This window comes from Apium graveolens, chromosome 1 (genome assembly GCF_009905375.1).
Source record: "Apium graveolens cultivar Ventura chromosome 1, ASM990537v1, whole genome shotgun sequence".
In the NCBI taxonomy this organism is placed as follows: Eukaryota; Viridiplantae; Streptophyta; class Magnoliopsida; order Apiales; family Apiaceae; genus Apium; species Apium graveolens.
Window position 1 is genome coordinate 122,654,067 of NC_133647.1, and position 17,307 is coordinate 122,671,373.

At 33.0% G+C, this 17,307-nt stretch overlaps 1 protein-coding gene across 4 annotated transcripts; it reads left to right on the forward strand.

Moving 5' to 3' along the window:
* Positions 1–1,391: 1,391 nt before the first annotated feature.
* On the forward strand, positions 1,392–10,725 carry LOC141666578 (phosphatidylinositol 4-phosphate 5-kinase 8-like). 4 transcript variants are annotated; one of them, XM_074472658.1, is made up of 10 exons: positions 1,392–1,523; positions 2,857–2,990; positions 3,113–4,189; positions 5,298–5,465; positions 5,571–5,736; positions 7,771–7,881; positions 7,973–8,160; positions 8,425–8,588; positions 9,402–9,570; positions 10,188–10,725. In XM_074472658.1, exons 2-10 carry the CDS (start codon positions 2,974–2,976, stop codon positions 10,465–10,467), a joined length of 2,340 nt encoding a protein of 779 aa, XP_074328759.1. In that variant the 5' UTR covers positions 1,392–1,523; positions 2,857–2,973; the 3' UTR covers positions 10,468–10,725. The 4 variants fall into 4 exon arrangements, with proteins under 4 accessions (XP_074328759.1, XP_074328774.1, XP_074328750.1 ...); XM_074472673.1 differs by lacking the exon at positions 1,392–1,523 and adding an exon at positions 1,539–1,798 and having other exon boundaries at positions 8,425–8,579; XM_074472649.1 differs by lacking the exon at positions 1,392–1,523 and adding an exon at positions 1,540–1,798.
* Positions 10,726–17,307: the final 6,582 nt, after the last annotated feature.

Genomic DNA, 17,307 nt, shown 5'->3' on the forward strand with positions numbered 1-17,307 from the left:
ACACACACATAATATGAATACATATATACTAGATCCAGAACATGTACATTATATTGACTATGTAAGTAATCTTCAATTGATCTTTGACGTATAACAAAACCCAGCTCCAATTGATCGAAAAAATTAGGGTTTCAGTTTACCCCCTTCATACACTCTAAATTCACTTTTTTCTGTTTTGTGACCTTTTGTTTTCGTTTGGTTTTCTTTGTTTATTTGTCGATTCTAATTTTTTTTTCTTTTTTCTCTGTCATGTCACATGACACTTCACCAAATAACGTAGCAATGGATGAAAATCGTCAAATCTGACCCGATTCAAATCTGACTTAGATGGAGTGAATATTTTAAAGTAATTAATGTGTCGATTGAGATCGAAATTAAAAAAATAATTAGAGTGATAATTTTGGATTTAATTAATGACCTAAATGATAATTAACCCATAATTATAATTACTTCATCCGCTTGAACAAGTTGTTTAACAATTTTTTAGTAGGTTCCATCCAATTATAAAGACTTCCGAAAATGTCATATTTTTCTTTACCAATTTCCCAGATCGACTGATTATTCCTCTCTTTTTTTGCATTTTTTAATTTTTCTGTCCATTTGATATGTTAACAATTGGGTAATGGGACAGGGCTAACGAACCGATTCAAATCGAGTTATTTCTTATTGAGTTCAAGTTTAAGTTTTTCTAAATGATTTGAGCCAGACTTGATTATCTTAACAATTTATTTATTTAATTAGAACTTGAGCGCGTTAAAAAATCGGTCAAATTCGAACTTTTCACGAACATTTCAAGTCAAGTCAAACTCGAATCTAGTTCTAATTCTAGTTCTCCAATAAACTTTTTCAAAAAAAAACATTTCAAATTTAATTGTTTCACCATATAATGCATGTTCATAATTTAATATTTTAAATTTTGTGAATGTCGGAAGTTTAGATTTTAGTATTGTTCTATTATCCATATATTATTGTATTTATGTATCGTAATATATTATCAATGTAAATTTTTAAAAAAACAATATATGTAGATTATCGAGTTTAAAGAGTCAAGTCAGATACGTGTCAATCTTGAGTCGAGTTCGAGTCGACCACTTCTAAAATTCGGATCGACTCAATAAACTTAGTGAACATATCTTTCTTCGAGTTTGAACGCGATTTCTTAACGAGTTGAATCGAATTATTAAACTAATCAAGTCTGACGATCAGTTCGATTCGTTCACGGTCCTGACAAATAGTAATATCATGTACAACTTTTTGCTCTTAAAATTAACGAGATTATTTATTGAATATTAAATAAATAATTTAATATTAGACAGTAACTAATAAGCTCGATTACACTAAAATTGAATTAAAAATATTAATTTCAAAAATCATTCGAAGATTCGATTAAAAAAAAGACCATCCAAGTCAATCGGAAATCAAGAATATCGAAGAAATAGTTGGCACAAATAAAAGTGAAGGATTCTCCAAATGAAAAGAGAGAACGTGGAAGTGCCTAATCTTACAAAACAGGAGTCGTACAGGTACAAATGTCTCTCTCTCTCTCTCTCTCTCTCTCTCTTCTCTCTCTCTGGTTCAACGTTGTTGTAATACTACTCGGTTAATGCTTATGTACTCTCCTCTCCTCTCGTCTCTCTTCTTCCTTTAAAAATATACACGTACACACACACATCACAACTTCTTCCATCTCCCAAGCTACTCAGTCCTACATCTCTCTGTATGCAAACATATATTTTATCATATTATATTATATTATGTTACAGCTTTCCTGAAGTTGACGCTAACCTCACATGAAACTGTAAGATTCTTGTTCATTTACTAAACTTGCCTATTACTAGTTTTTGATCCTTTTGGGTCATCTTTGTTTTTTTTCAAATGAATAGTTTTACACTTCATTCTTGTCTTTTTACATTCCTTTGTTTTTAAGTATACTTTCAGATTTCAATCATTTACTTATTTTATTTTACAAACGTTTCTTTATTTGTGTTGGTCAAATACTTGGTATGCAAATTAATCTTTAAATTTTGGTAAAGAAAAATGATAATTAAAGTAAGAAAATAATATGTTTAGGCCCGGTTGGTTAATTTATTTTAGTCCTGGCTGTTCAGGCATGTTTATTTATATGTAAGTTGTACTTATGGTTTTATTAGGTTGTTGAAACTGCAATTTTTTGAAATATTTATTTGTTTTGATACTTGGTAAATGGTAGTGAAATGTGAAATTGCCAAACTATAGCATGCTATTACAGTTAAATTGTTTGATTTGAATTTTGAACTCCAATTTTTATATTCTTCTGCCACTTATGAATTTAAATTAGGGAACAAAACAAATTTTCATTTTACCCACGAAAAAGTTTCTGAACTATAAGATCCTTCTTTAAAAGGGTAATGAAAGACCGGAAATTATGCACAAAGTTCGTAGAGCATATCTAAGTTACTTTGAAGTTTATGCGATTTTGGGTACTCTATATAAAGCTTTTACTATGTTAAGAAGCTGGAGAAGAAAGGCTAAATTGGAGTTTATGAGGTACAGGAGCGACAAATAATGATTTGTTAATGTCAAAAAGTCTGATTATGATGGAATATTATTTTCTGATGTGATTAGTCTAATCCTTGGAATAATTTGTTTTCTATTTTGTAATTAGCATTTAAATCATATATGCTCAAGGAAATTTTGATTGGACAGAATAAGCAACATGCCCTTCCACTTGGAAGTAGGGTATGTTGTAATTTTAATTATGCCGGTATGTTTCCCTCGGAAGCAGGGTGGGAGATTAGTTTAGTGACTCAGTTTAACATATACGGGAAACGTCCAATTGACAGTTTGAATTGATTGCTACTTTTTCTTTTTATTCAGATCGGGACAGTGGTCGTCAATACAATTTTAGTTTAAGGTATCATCTGTTACATAGGTTTCTGAATGCGGTCAGCTAATGTCATTTTGAGGTGGTAGGTCGTTTCGTCATCCACCATTATGGAGAGCAGCGAAAGGTACTCCTGCTCTTTAGTCTTAACTTTTGTTCTTTGTTTGACAATCTTGCTTTACTAATGGCTTAATTGATTTCATGTGATCAGCATTGTTTAATTTCTTTCTTTTTCTTCTCCCTTTTCAGTAGTACGGAATACATATTTCCAAATGGAGATGTCTATTCAGGTAATTTAGAAGGGAAGCTCCCTCATGGAAATGGTAAATACACTTGGTCAGATGGAACAGTTTATGAGGGTGATTGGGACAAAGGAAAATTGACCGGTAAGGGAAGGGTTATTTGGCCATCAGGCACGTCTTATGAGGGTGATTTCTCCAGAGGTTATCGTCATGGTTTTGGAACTTTAATTAGTTCGAATGGCTCTGTTTACAAAGGGTCCTGGAAGCTGAACATTCAGCATGGGATTGGAGAAAAACAGTATTATAACTTAGATGTTTATGAAGGTTTATGGAAAGAGGGTATATATGAAGGCAACGGTAGGTATGCTTGGAGTAATGGTAACATGTATATTGGTACTTGGAAAGCTGGGAAAATGTGTGGTAGAGGGGTTATGAAATGGTCGAATGGTGATCTTTTTGATGGCTTTTGGTTAAATGGATTAAGGCATGGCTCTGGATTTTATAGGTTTGAAGATGGAGGTTATTATTTTGGGACATGGACCAAAGGCATAAAGGATGGAAGAGGTAAGTTCTATCCTGCAGGAAGCAAACGCCCATCTCTGGCGAAATGGTGTAGCTTTGGCTTACATGATGATGATATGGAGGGGTCCGTCTCTCGTAGTTCATCTATGAAGTCAGAATGCAAGGATATGGGACCTAGTGTTAATCGCAGTCTCTCGGAGAGGTTCTCATTTGATGGATTTTTTAGGGGTTCAGGTCGTATATCACATAAGAGTATATCGTTGGAGGAGAATTGGAGCCTCAGCCATTCTATGAGAGAAGTTGCACACTGCCACACATCCTGCGTGTTATCTAGTAAATCTAATGAATTTCAAAATGAGGTGCAGGATAGTGGTTCTGTGGTTTATGAAAGAGAATACATGCAAGGCGTTCTGATTAAACAAAGGATAATGAATAATGAAGGTCTTTCTAAAAGTAGTAAAGAACAGTGTAAGACAAAGGAAGCAAAAATAAAGTCATGTTCGAACACATATGAAGGCCATAGAAGTTACTTTTTGATGTTGAATCTGCAACTTGGCATCAGGTGAAGTACTTCAATATAAAGTGTTTCTTACTATTGCTGTTACATATTATTTTCTTTGCTGAGAATCATGCAGGATCTTTATTGATACTGCAGTCAATATTAACATGCAGGATCCTGATGGACTCAGCAGTAAATATTAGCTAGCTATAAAATTTTATCAATAAGTCCCCAACAGCAAGTAAAAATATAAAGTATTAACCAAATACTGAACATTGAACTTAAGTTTGTTTTGCACAGTGAAAGAGTATTGTCAAAAACTTAGATTGAGAAGAATAAAGAAATCTCGGACTAAGGCTTAACCGTCGCGGCTTTACACGACGTATAGACGTTAACTTCTTTTATTTCACTACTAACATGAAAGCATGCATATACGATAGATATTTGATCTCTAATACCAAGACTTGATCATTTAACAGGTTATTAGAACTTTTTGATAAGCATTTTTGAGTTCAATTTATCCTTTGATCCTAAGGCACATTAAATTGTAACATTTAAAATTTTGATATATTCTCTTCTTTATTCATAAAACTTTAACTAAGCTGATAACTAAACATGTAATATAGCAAAGCTAATAAAATCGTACAAGGAAAAGCTAATAACTTATCATGTGATAGAGCAAAGCAAATAAAATCATACTCTGTTTAATTAATTCTAATTATGTTATCTCATGATGTTTAATGCCATACCTTGATGAAGGTATGCATGTTTCAGATAATTAGCTCAAATAGTACATGAACTTCTCGGTCAGAGCTCGAAAGCATATCTAGGTAAGCTGGGAATATGGGGCAGAAATTGTGAGGTGGTTGTAATGCAGTACATCTGTAATCTGAAAAGGGATGGGGGGGGGGGAGTCTAGAATTCTTTTAAAGGGCAGTAAAAAGCACTGTATATATAAGCTTCCCCAAATTATTTATTTTGTTCAGCGGCACAATCACTTATTATATCCACATACTAGCTCAATATTATCATGGTACTTCCAGAAAGCATCTTGAATCTTGAGTCTTCTCTTGTTGACAATGAATTGGTCATGTAGCAGTGTATTTTTGCATCAACTTCAGTCTTCACATTGTCTGAAATCCATGCTGATTGACCCATATGGCATTTACAGGTATACTGTTGGAAAGATTACGCCAGTGCCTAAGCGTGAAGTACGATCATCTGACTTCGGAGAACAGGCTAGAATACGTATGTATTTTCCTAGAAGAGGTTCCCAAACAACTCCACCACATTACTCTTTAGATTTTTACTGGACGGATTACTGTCCTATGGTTTTCCGGTATGTACATTCCTCTTTAACCCCTCCTACATCTTATTGCCTTTATTTACTTACTGTATTCGGGAAAATGATATATTTTTTTAATTTTTTTACATGAATACTCAGGAATTTGAGGGAGATGTTCAAGCTGGATGCTGCTGAATACATGATGTCGATATGTGGTGATGATGGCTTAAGGGAGATTTCCTCTCCTGGAAAAAGTGGCAGCATTTTCTATCTTTCCCACGATGATAGATTTGTGATTAAAACCTTGAAAAGATCCGAGCTGAAGGTGTGAACGTAGAGAATATATCAATTTATGATTTACTTATGGTGTTTTATTTCGATACACATTTGACACATAATTTTCATGAGATATTTTAGTAGATCCATGTGAATGTGTTGCATCTGCCATCTGGTATCTACTCTGTTCTACTCAAATTCTAATATTCAAGCCTCCTGAGTCAGAGCCTGTCGCTTAAATGCGGTTTACCTTGGTTCACGTGGTTTGCAGGTTATTGCGTGAGCCCGTAGGGTTTACCCAGTGCGCACCCGAAGGGTAGCGGTTGCGGGTTACCTACGATAAAAAAAAAAAAAATGAAACCTAAATATCACTTAAAGACGTGTTTAGATATAATATATTGTGAATTTTTCTTTAAAAAAGCTGTACATTGCAAAATCCGTACATGGCAATCATTTCCCACCATTTACTGCCAGACTATAAGTTATACGAATGTTTTGTTGAGGTCTACCTGTCACAGTGAGGGTGGATGTTAGGTGAATATATTGATCACTAGTAATTGAACATTTGAATATCTGGATTGCAAGAGACAAAGTTGATTGTGAGGGTATATGTAATACTTTTTCTCGAATAATATCCACTAATAAAATGAGAAAATATAAGGAAAAAAAGCAATATATGGTCAGCTTTTAGCCCTCATTGCGAATAGCTGTATCAATTATGCAGAAATCATGTGAAACTTCTTCCACGTAAAGGACCAGGAGTTGATAAGATTCTAGCATGTGGAGGATATTAGCTGTTTTGACAATTCCCCGCTGTCAGATACTAATTGCATTCTTTTCTAGGTATTTTTGGTCTGCCCAATCGTATATTGTTTAATGTTCGATTATCACTTTGATATGATAAGCATGTATCTGTGTTTATATGAAAAAGTTGGTTGCAAGGCTTGTCTAGGGTGAAAAGACTTTTAATGGTTTCATTAAACACTGTGAAGTGTATCTTGAGTAAGTTTTAAATTGGCAGCACGTATGTTCATATGTTTCCAAGGGGTTTATTTCCTCTGTTATTAAAAGTTATAGGTTTAGTAAGAACTGAAATCAAGCTGAACAGGTTAAACAGATGCGCCTTGAATTAATTGCTCGTTGTTTTTATGATAGATGGTACCTTACGTGATAGTTGCTGACTTCTCTCATTATTTTTTGTATGTAACAAAGTAAGAAACCATCCTGATATTAGCTTCTATGCTCCCTACATTCTATGCATACTGCAGTCGGATTATAAACTGGAACATTCTAATTACTTGCTGATTCTTCAATTAGTGAAGTGAGATAATGACTGTGAACCTGAACCTATATGTGATGCTTCAGGAATCCATACACTTGTATTACACATTGGGGTCAATTAAGTTTTTTTGTAATGCATATAGTGCAGCTGCACTAACAACTTGACTAGAAAATTAAAATACAAGATGAAAATTTTGAACTTCTAGCCTTATGCGGGAAGAGCTTTTGGGTTGCTAAATGAATATTAACCGCACCCAGCATTGTGCATTAGTTTTAACAGATTATATAACCTTATATAAAGTTTTATCTCTCAAGTCTGCTCTTATTCGTTTGTTCTTTGTTATTTACATATTTTCTTTAGGTTCTATATAAGATGCTAACTAGCTACTATGATAAAGCTTTACATATATTTACATACTGCAGTCAAATTATAAGCTGGCTTAGTTCTAATTTACGTACTATTTCTTCAATTAGTGAAATGAAATAAGGGCTAAGAGCCTGAACCTATATGTGATGCTTCAGGAATCCTTACACTTGCACTATGTATTAAACATAAGTCAATAAAAATATTCTGTAATGCATCTAGTGCAGCTGTACTAACAACTTGACGAGAAAATTGAATTCAAGATGAAAATTTTGAACCTTTAACTGTCTCGGGTAAGAGATCTTGGGTTGCTAAATGATTATTCTATTGCACCCAGCATGTAATTAGTTTTGGCAGATTATATAATCTTAAACAAATTTTTATTCCCCAAGACTGCTCTTATTCAGTTGTTTTTTGTTATATAAATATTATTTTCAGGTTCTACTTAAGATGCTACCTAGCTACTATGCTAATGTCAAGGAGCATGAGAACACCCTCATAACAAAATTTTTTGGAGTTCACCAAATAGCATGGAAGGCTGGACGAAAGGTATCTAGTATAGGTTCTTTTGTCCCTGTATACTTGGGTGTGCATGACTTTTACTTGTGGATGATGGTTAGCTTGATTCTTCTCTGTTTAGATACGCTTTGTTGTCATGGGGAATATGTTCTGCACTGAATTGCGTATACATCGTCGTTATGACCTGAAGGGTTCATGTCAAGGAAGAGTTACTAATAAAGATGAGATTACAGAGAATACCACATTCAAAGACCTCGATCTTCCTTATGAATTCCACATGGACAAGTTGTTGCGTGAGTCACTTCTAAAGTAAGTTTCCTATTTACAGTCTTTCTGGCAATGTAGATCTTAGAGGATACTATCTAGATTGGTGATTAAATAGGAAAAAAAATATACATACTATAGCAAGATTTTATTTTATGATTACTTCTTTCATTTATTACAAGACTACTACAAACTTCAATACCAACTTTTGCGTAGAACATGTAGATGACAAAAATACTTTATGTGAAACATCATGTAACATATTCCATTTTAAATTCCAGAAGAATTGTTTACTCTTGCATTCTGCAGACAAATCTCTCTAGACTGTATGTTCCTGGAATCTCAGCAAATAATTGATTATAGCCTTCTACTGGGTTTACATTTCCGAGCTCCTGAGCATCTGAAAGCCCTCTTGGAAACTCCTGGGTCCTTGCACGAGCCAGAGCATACATTTGCTAGTCATGGTAAATCTGGTATATTAACATATATTACTTCTGCTTTACTGCTAATTATTTCTTCAAGAACATTAGCATACTAGCATATGAAGTCTGTGAGACACCAACACTTGACTAAATTCATACTTTTTTTTTATCTTTTTTTGTCTCTGAATATCTTCTTTCTGCGTCAAATCTTTCGAGAGAAGCAAGCATCTTGTTACCTTGATTACAAATATGTGTTATGGATGCCACTCACGCGCTTTTACTTCCGTTTAGGGCCAGATTTAGAACAGACTATCTGATAGTTGTAGGATTATTTTTTATTAAGATAAAATTATGGAAGTTCTTATTACGAACAGTTAATTAAAAAAAAATGCCAAATCTGTATATATACAGACAAAATTAATGTAAATGGCTTATGATATCTAGATTTAAAAAATGTCATCATATGTGGGCAGTGAGCGCAGTTTGTACAAGTGACTAGCTTGTGCATGCTTCTTTGGAGTTATTCTGTCTATGGTTCTGACAAGGAGCGTTATGTGCTTTCTAAGACCAACTGCATTCGGAACCTGTTATTGCCGAGTGTGTGCTGCGGTTTTGAAGCAGTTTTTTTGCTGCTTTCAATCTATAGTAACGTTCATTCTTTTTATGTTTTTGTTCAGTAAAATTTGCTAGGCAGGAACCTGTAGCTTTCATAAAAATGTGCAAATTTTATAATTGGACTCCTCATTATGGTATCCTTATTAACTAATAAACCACCAATCACTTGGAAAATGTTTTTGAACTTGGTAAATAATGCTAATACTCTTTTTTCTTTACCTGATGAGTATCATTGTTGATATCTTCCAGGTGCAATCTCCCAAGATGAACTATTGATTCCTCCAAAGGGACTTCTACTTGTGACCCATGAACCTAACTTTGTTAGCACTCAACCTGGTCCTCACATTAGAGGAAATAATTTGAGAGCATTTTCTGTGGGTGAGCAGGAGGTGGACCTTCTTTTGCCTGGTACTGCAAGGTATTTTACTTGCTTTAGAGATATCTATTTAATTGCGTATTACTGTACATAATTATGCTGTAAAATCTAGTAAATATATCGTATGATACTTTTTTCATGTTTTTTCTGGAATATATGTAGACCAAATGCTTATTACTGCAATTTATCGGATAGTTGTACATTTCAATTTGAAGTAGGGATTCCATGAAAAAGGTTCAAGACTTGTGAAGTGTATGTTGCATTGCCGAGTTGGTCCATTCACAACTTTAGATGGCCTTTAGTTTCCAATTTTTCCAGACACGCTTCCCATAATTTACAGTTCATCTCATGACTTCCCATTTGGGCAAGTCACATAATTTCAAGTAAAAGGGCGCGAGAGAGTGACGATTCAAACGCATTACTTTTGTTTGGTAAGTCGCATAAGTTTTAAAATAAAAGGGCAAGAGTAAGGATTCCAATATATGACCTTGTCATGGGGGAAAGAACTCTACTTTTATTTTTTGTATGCAGCATTCTCTGTTACCTTTGTTGTTCTAACATAATTAAAATAGCATAAGTTGGAGAATTATGATGTCTTTAGTGAAGTTACTGTTTAGACAATGTCTTTCTAAATTGCTATTGCTTCAAAACATCTCCAGATTACGAGTCCAACTAGGAGTGAACATGCCAGCTCAAGCCAACCACAAGCTTCAGCAGGATGGCGACAATTCATCAGAAGCTGAACTTTTTGAGGTTTATGATGTGGTTCTCTATCTTGGCATAATTGATATACTGCAGGAATACAACCTGAAAAAGAAACTGGAACATACATATAAATCAATGCAATACGACCCTATGTCAATTTCTGTTATCGAACCAAAGTTATATTCAAAACGTTTCATAAATTTTCTCGAAAGAGTATTCCCACTTGAACCTTAAGGGCACCACTGTTCCTCAACATCCATATCTTACTCTGCTTCTAAATCATCTCATTTTGTATTTGCTAAGTCTTTTGCAGCTTGTAGGTCCACATTATAAGCTGTTCACATTCCGGGGGGTTTTATGTATATCAATAATTCATGATAATACATGCATGCACCACTGAGTGTTGCAGCAGTTTGTCTAGTGACAATTTGTAATCTGAAGCTCTATTCCATATTCCAACATCACCATATTCAGCAAATTATATCTTAGTCTTATCTGTTCAGTGAAAGTACGTAAATGACCAGTATTTATATTAATAAATATTCGTCTTTCTTAAGTGTATCCGTGAGACTGACACTGCCATACATGTGAAGCTGGTGGTCTGCTGGTAAAAAATAAGATACCGGGATGCCGGAGTTTTTTTTAAAACCGAATTGTATTCCGGAGTGTAGTGCACCGGATACTAGCACATAAATTGCATTTTGTAAATGTTTTCTGTTTGCTCTTTAAGTTTGGTACAACTATGGATTGGACATGATCGGTTTATGTAATCTAGAATATTATGAACTACTAGTACAATTTTGGCACTGAAACTGGAAAAAGGAAACTGATGTGAGGTTGTTTGGCTAATGGCTCTTGTTTTGTGGGGGGTGTATGCGGTTTGGATCAGATCGGTTTTGGGGTAAAAGTCACACCAAACCGCGAAGAGCGGTTTTAAAAAATTGTCATCCGCAACCGCATTTACGGTTTCGGTTAATCGCGTCATTTGCCGAACCACTTATTTTAAAATAATTAATAATTTGTAAAAAAATAAATTCGGAATATTAATAAATTGAAGTTTAAGTTACATGATAAATTACATTCAAAAATAAAATATAAACTAATGCTCCGTGTGGAGTAAGGATATTAAAAACATACAAACATGGGGAAGCGAGAGAAAAGAAAAGAAAAAAGAAAAGGATAAAAAAAATTACATGTTGATTATATTTTTCATCTGTTTGGTTATATATCTTATAATGATTGTGAATTTTATGAATGAAGTCTTGACATTAACCTAAGATTAGTTGATAAATGTGTATATTTATCAATTTATATGATATCAACTACATTTTTGGAAATATATTTTATTATAAATATATGTTGCGAGTTGCGGTTGCGATTTTGCGATTTTCAAGAATTTAAAACCGCATCCAAACCGTGAATGAGCGGTTTTTAAAATTTAAATCCACAAACAACCTGCGTTTCGCGATTATACGCAAATGCGGTTCGGTTGCGAGCAGTTAAACGGTTAGATGCGGTTGAGCGATTTGTTTGAACACCCCGAGTGTAAACATAAACTTCCTTGGGGAACGGAATTTGTGTCCTGTTGTACTAGTACTAGTGAACTCAATCAACAGTGCATTTGCAGTTTACCAACTTCATCAGTGATTCAGTACTTGAGTTATGGCCTTCAAATGTTTACAAACCCCTCAAAAATTGATAATATCTGTTATTAAAATGTTAACGCACTGATGTTTGAGCTCTCCACCTCTTATTATTGTAAAAATCTGACAAAAAAATGTTTGTTATTTTAATTATTAAGACCAAAAACGATGAAGAACCTTTCAATGGCAATCGTAATCTATGTTTGGTTAGGATTATGAAAATGAAATGAATGGAATAAAACTTGAACTACAATGTACAAGATTGTTCTAATTGTTTATATATTTTCATGCATTTCATTCTAACATCCTAAACGAGAATTCAAACGCTCCAGCGGGCTCCATTCCACCGTTGTCATTTTCTTTATGATTTTTATCTTAACAAATTTACAATCACTTATTTTTTTTCGCAATTCATCTTCTCACTTGTATTTTTATTCAAACCATTTCATTCCATTCTCATCGCTCAAACCCAACAAGTGAAGTTTTTTTTCCACTATCTTTTGGAGGCTACTGGATTTTACTTATCACAACCTTGAAATGAGTAATTGATAATAGTTTAAACTGTGATCTTCTCCATACAGTATCCCTCAGACTGAAATTAGTGAATACTATTATATATATTTAAGTCTCTGCTATAGTTTTCGACCATCGGTGAACATTTTGAAATATATCAATCTCAAATCATTCTGAATCCTGATTTGGCCACTGCATCCACTCTACCAACACTCTAACCCTTCATCAACAAAATGTTACTTCATCTACCAAGGCAAAAGACTTGTGAGGTAAAAAAACAATCTGGGCAGCATGTATTTCACACAAAAGAAAATCCATTTTGGTATAAACTGAGTCAAGACCGAAGAGAAACTGCAAAACAAAACATCAACTACTTTCCATTATCAACTGTATATAAATTACTACTACTAGAGAGAGAGAGATGGTGATGAGTTGAGCAGTGACTAACTTGTACGTTACACAGATGGATACCCCTTTGAATGACACTACTGTTTACTCTCTGCTGTACCTTTTTCATTTTCATTAATACTCCTGTGCCTCTACACTACCCCCCTTCAATTTAGTACTAGTCTTTTACTCTAGGGTTTACAAATTTATGTACAATCATTCTCGAATGATTTTTGGCATGAGTACCTCACACACACATGTTACCTTTTTCTGGAACAACCCTATTAGTCAAACTTAATTTTATCTGAACTTTAATGTTGTAAATCATATACCAATGTTATTTTTTCTAAACAACAAATTTATGTACAATCATTCTCGAATTATTTTTCTTCTTCTTGAAGAACAGCTTGATTTTCAAAATTATCTGAATAATAAAAATCATACATTGTGGTGTTCTGCGAAAGCAGAAAGATGGTATATCGAGTATATTTGATTTGGCAGTTTTATTTTGGCACTATAATTTAACTTGTTTTTCATGAGAGGGGAAAAAGAAAAATAGCATTGTGTGTAAGTACAAAATGAGTGAAAGGATATTGAAAAGACTAGACTATATAGAGGTAGGGAAGGGATGAACAAAATTACCCCCATAGAACAAAAATACTCCAAATACTTGTTGTATATATGGAAGAACAAAAGCTAAAAACACAATTTTCAAGGAGAGTAATTAACTATAATTACCACCTATAATAGTAGTCCTGAAATCAAGACAATCATCAAATTGAATAGCTAACTCTCATGTCTCAATTATACTACGAGCTAGTATCAGTCTCTTGGTTTTTGGTTTTAATTCCCTGCACTAAATCATTTACATGCCTCTGACTGACTGAGAGTAATTTTAGTAGGCTGTTTATGCAAAGAATGATGGGAATACACTATATACTCTTGGAATTGAACATATAATACAATCTTTTCTCTTCAAATTAAGAAAATGTAGTATATGTTTGAGCAAATGGCTACCTATAGTTGCAAAATTGTAAGGACAATCATAGATTATAAAATGTATATTGTATTATTGATTAATTAATAGTTCTTGCAAGAACAGATCAGCAATTTAGCACTAGTTTAACTGGGGGGGGGGGGCGAGAGAGAGGGGGGGGGGGTTCTTAATTCTTAAAAGCCTTAAGATCTCATCATTCTAAACATACACAACAAGTACATCCTCGTAAAATAATGTAAGGTTGCAGTAAGCAATATGTATGAAAACAAATGGTTTGAGAGGAATGAAGCCTGGTCCGATGCCGTCACATTCTTACATGTTCTGATCTTTCAATATACACAAATATATGTATATAAATGAGATGATCATCACAAGTGAATGCATCGAGCCAGCCAACATCCCCCACAAACACTCGTTCCCTTGATTCTCAACATACATTAATGTTGGTCTTTGTTTGTGTGTGTGGAAAGGGAGAAAACAAGGGTAATTATATATACATGTGGTTGTGCAAGATATAAGGGTAAAAGAAAGGGAGGAGGATGAAAACCCTAACTAGGGATAGGGGATTAGATTAATAGGATGCCAGTGAGAGGCGGTGAAGAAGATGAGATGAGATGAGATAGCTATTGCTAATACTAGCTATATATACACACTCACACATATTCATTCATTTAGGTGGCTAGGGTTATTTACTGCTCTCCCTCACTCACTTGATGTTTTTCCTAGTTACAATGCAATAATAATGCTACTAGTACCATTAATGCCATTACAAATTACTACTAATATATTATGCCATTTTGTTATGTGATTACAACAACCATTAACAGATCTAGGTATCATCTACATACATAATTCTTGTTTTGGCCAACAATTCAACGGGTATTATATAGTTTAAGTGATCATCATAATATAATGATTTTTTTTTTGTTTTTTTGCAAGTAAAGAAAAATGATGTTTTGAATAAGTATATATTTGACCTTACGAAAGTATGAAAGTATAAAATTGTAACCGTTTTAAGTGTAACCGATCGCTAATAAATATATACAATCAACTGTGATCGGGGCCCATGACAAATGATGACATTTCAAATACGCGATAGTTATATTGCAAAGACTGACAAAAATTTATCATTTTTTGATAGGGTGTGCACGTATACGGTACATACATATATCACAAAATATTTATTTTTGTGATTAAAAAACTTGACATTATTTTATAGTGATTAAATTTGAACCGGCCAGTGTGTATAGCCGGCCATGAGTTTGTATTTTGACTATATATCCATTTGACACAGAGTTTTTCTATAAAAACGATCAATGTTTCATATGGTAAATAGTATATTATGGAAAAGGAATTTACAACTAGTGTCTCTCACATGGATAAAAATGCTAGAATTTCAAAATAATAAAATATATAAGTAGTATATGGATTATAAATATATGCACATATGCATTTTATGAATTCAAATTTGTTATACATCGTAATTTGGGAATATTTTTGAATTAAAATATGGATATATACCATCGTTATTTGAAATTTACTTGTGTGAATAAAAATATGTTTCGGAATGCCATACATTTATATTATATTGAAAGATCTTCTGTCAAGTTTAGTCGATGTTAGGAATTGAATGAAAATATTTTAATTAGTTGTAACCTATTTTCCGTAAAAATCTTAATAAGTAAATATTATCTTAACTCAATTATTCGATTTGGTTCGTATGACAGAAGAGTTTGTCTCATACAATAATGTCCTGAATAAGTTCGTGGGTTTGGTGGTAAATTTTATATTGGTAGTAGAGATTAATGTTATACACATGGCTATCTTGTCCCATAGCTATTTATTTAACTAAAAAAATGCAAATATTTATGTCTGAAATTAATGGATTGTGTAGTAGTTAAATGCACTATATGCAGGGTTGGAACCAGAAATTGACATGGGGATCAAAATAAATAAAAGTAGAAAACATATCGATTTATTTGAAATGTGCACGCCTTTCTTTGATCAAATAAAAAGAATCAATGATCTTCTCGGCAGAAATGGTCTCCGCAATTTCCTTTTCAATATACACTATCAAATATGTACAATATGCTGCATCTTTTTCCGGGGAGTACTCTAACCAAGGAAATTTATCAAACCAACTCTTTTGAAATCGACGGGGATGATTTTCTGGACCAGAGAAGGGATAAACTTGCACAGGTTGATATGAGTCAAGATCAATGTATGCTCTCCTAATTAAATCTTTTTTATTTGGATGATAAGTCTCAATTTGTTTCCGCAAACCAGGATCACGTATTAACGAATTGAAATCAATAATTTCATTAGTGTTCTCAGAATCAATATTTTCATTAACAATCTCTGAATTTTGAGGATTTTGCTCGGAGTTTCTGTTTATCCCACCAAAAATCAGAGGCTCAACTCTATCTTCAGTGACTTCAATTGTGGTGGCAGAAGGTTCTTCATCTTCACAAGTAGTTGTTTGCTTCTTCTTGGGTTGAAAATAGGATGTAATCTCTTTTCTCAAACTCATATTTACGGATTAGATGCAAATGTAGAGTAGATAAAGAGAGATGATATTAGATATTGTAATTTTGTAACTTGTATGTATAGTGTGTATTGGGGGTTTTGGTACCGGAGCAGAACAACTGAACAAGTATGTTCAGTTTTTAGATTTTAGTTTTAAGCATCTTTTTTTTTGTTTCAAATTGTACTATCTTTATCTTATATGTTTATTTATTAATTATTAAGATTAATAAACAAATTCCATGATTTCCATCTAATCAATATTATTTTGAATGAAATAATTAACAAAATCAATAAAATTTTGTATAATCAATTCTCAATTTCAATTTTTTTTTAAATCTAGGGGGACCAAAAAATTTTTTGATAGTAAATTTTAAAATTTTATATTAAAATTTTGGGTTATTCCGCAATTGGCAGGGATCGGGGCTCCATTCGGTCCCCCCTAGTTCCTCCCCTGACTATATGTCCATCAACTTTTCCATCTAAAAGCTTTGGATTATTTGCGACTTCACCTCACCTTCACTTTTTTTATTGAGGTGTATATTTACTATTTAAATTCCATCTAATTAAAAAATAATAATTTGATTCAATAGAAATTGAAAATTGATATTACATAGAATAATCATTCTTTACCTTAATAAAAATAAAATATCAGTTAAAAAGAGACAAATTTTTTATAACTATTCCGAACAGCTAATTATATTTTTTATGGCAATAATATATGTCATTGACTATAAAATGCAAATAAAAAATAAAAAAGTATGAAACTGACATCTCGATTTTGTGAAGGGTGCCAACCTCGAAGAAACTTAAATAAAAAAATAATTGAGATGGAGGCATAGGAGAAATCTAAATCCATGAACATAATACTTTTAAGTATTATGAATTGGGTGAAATATTGTCCTTTAATTGTACCCGTAATTAAATGGATAAAAGCGAGTAGACAGAAGATGTAATCTAGAGTAGATACAAAAGATTAAATAATAATAATAATAATAATAATAATAAAAG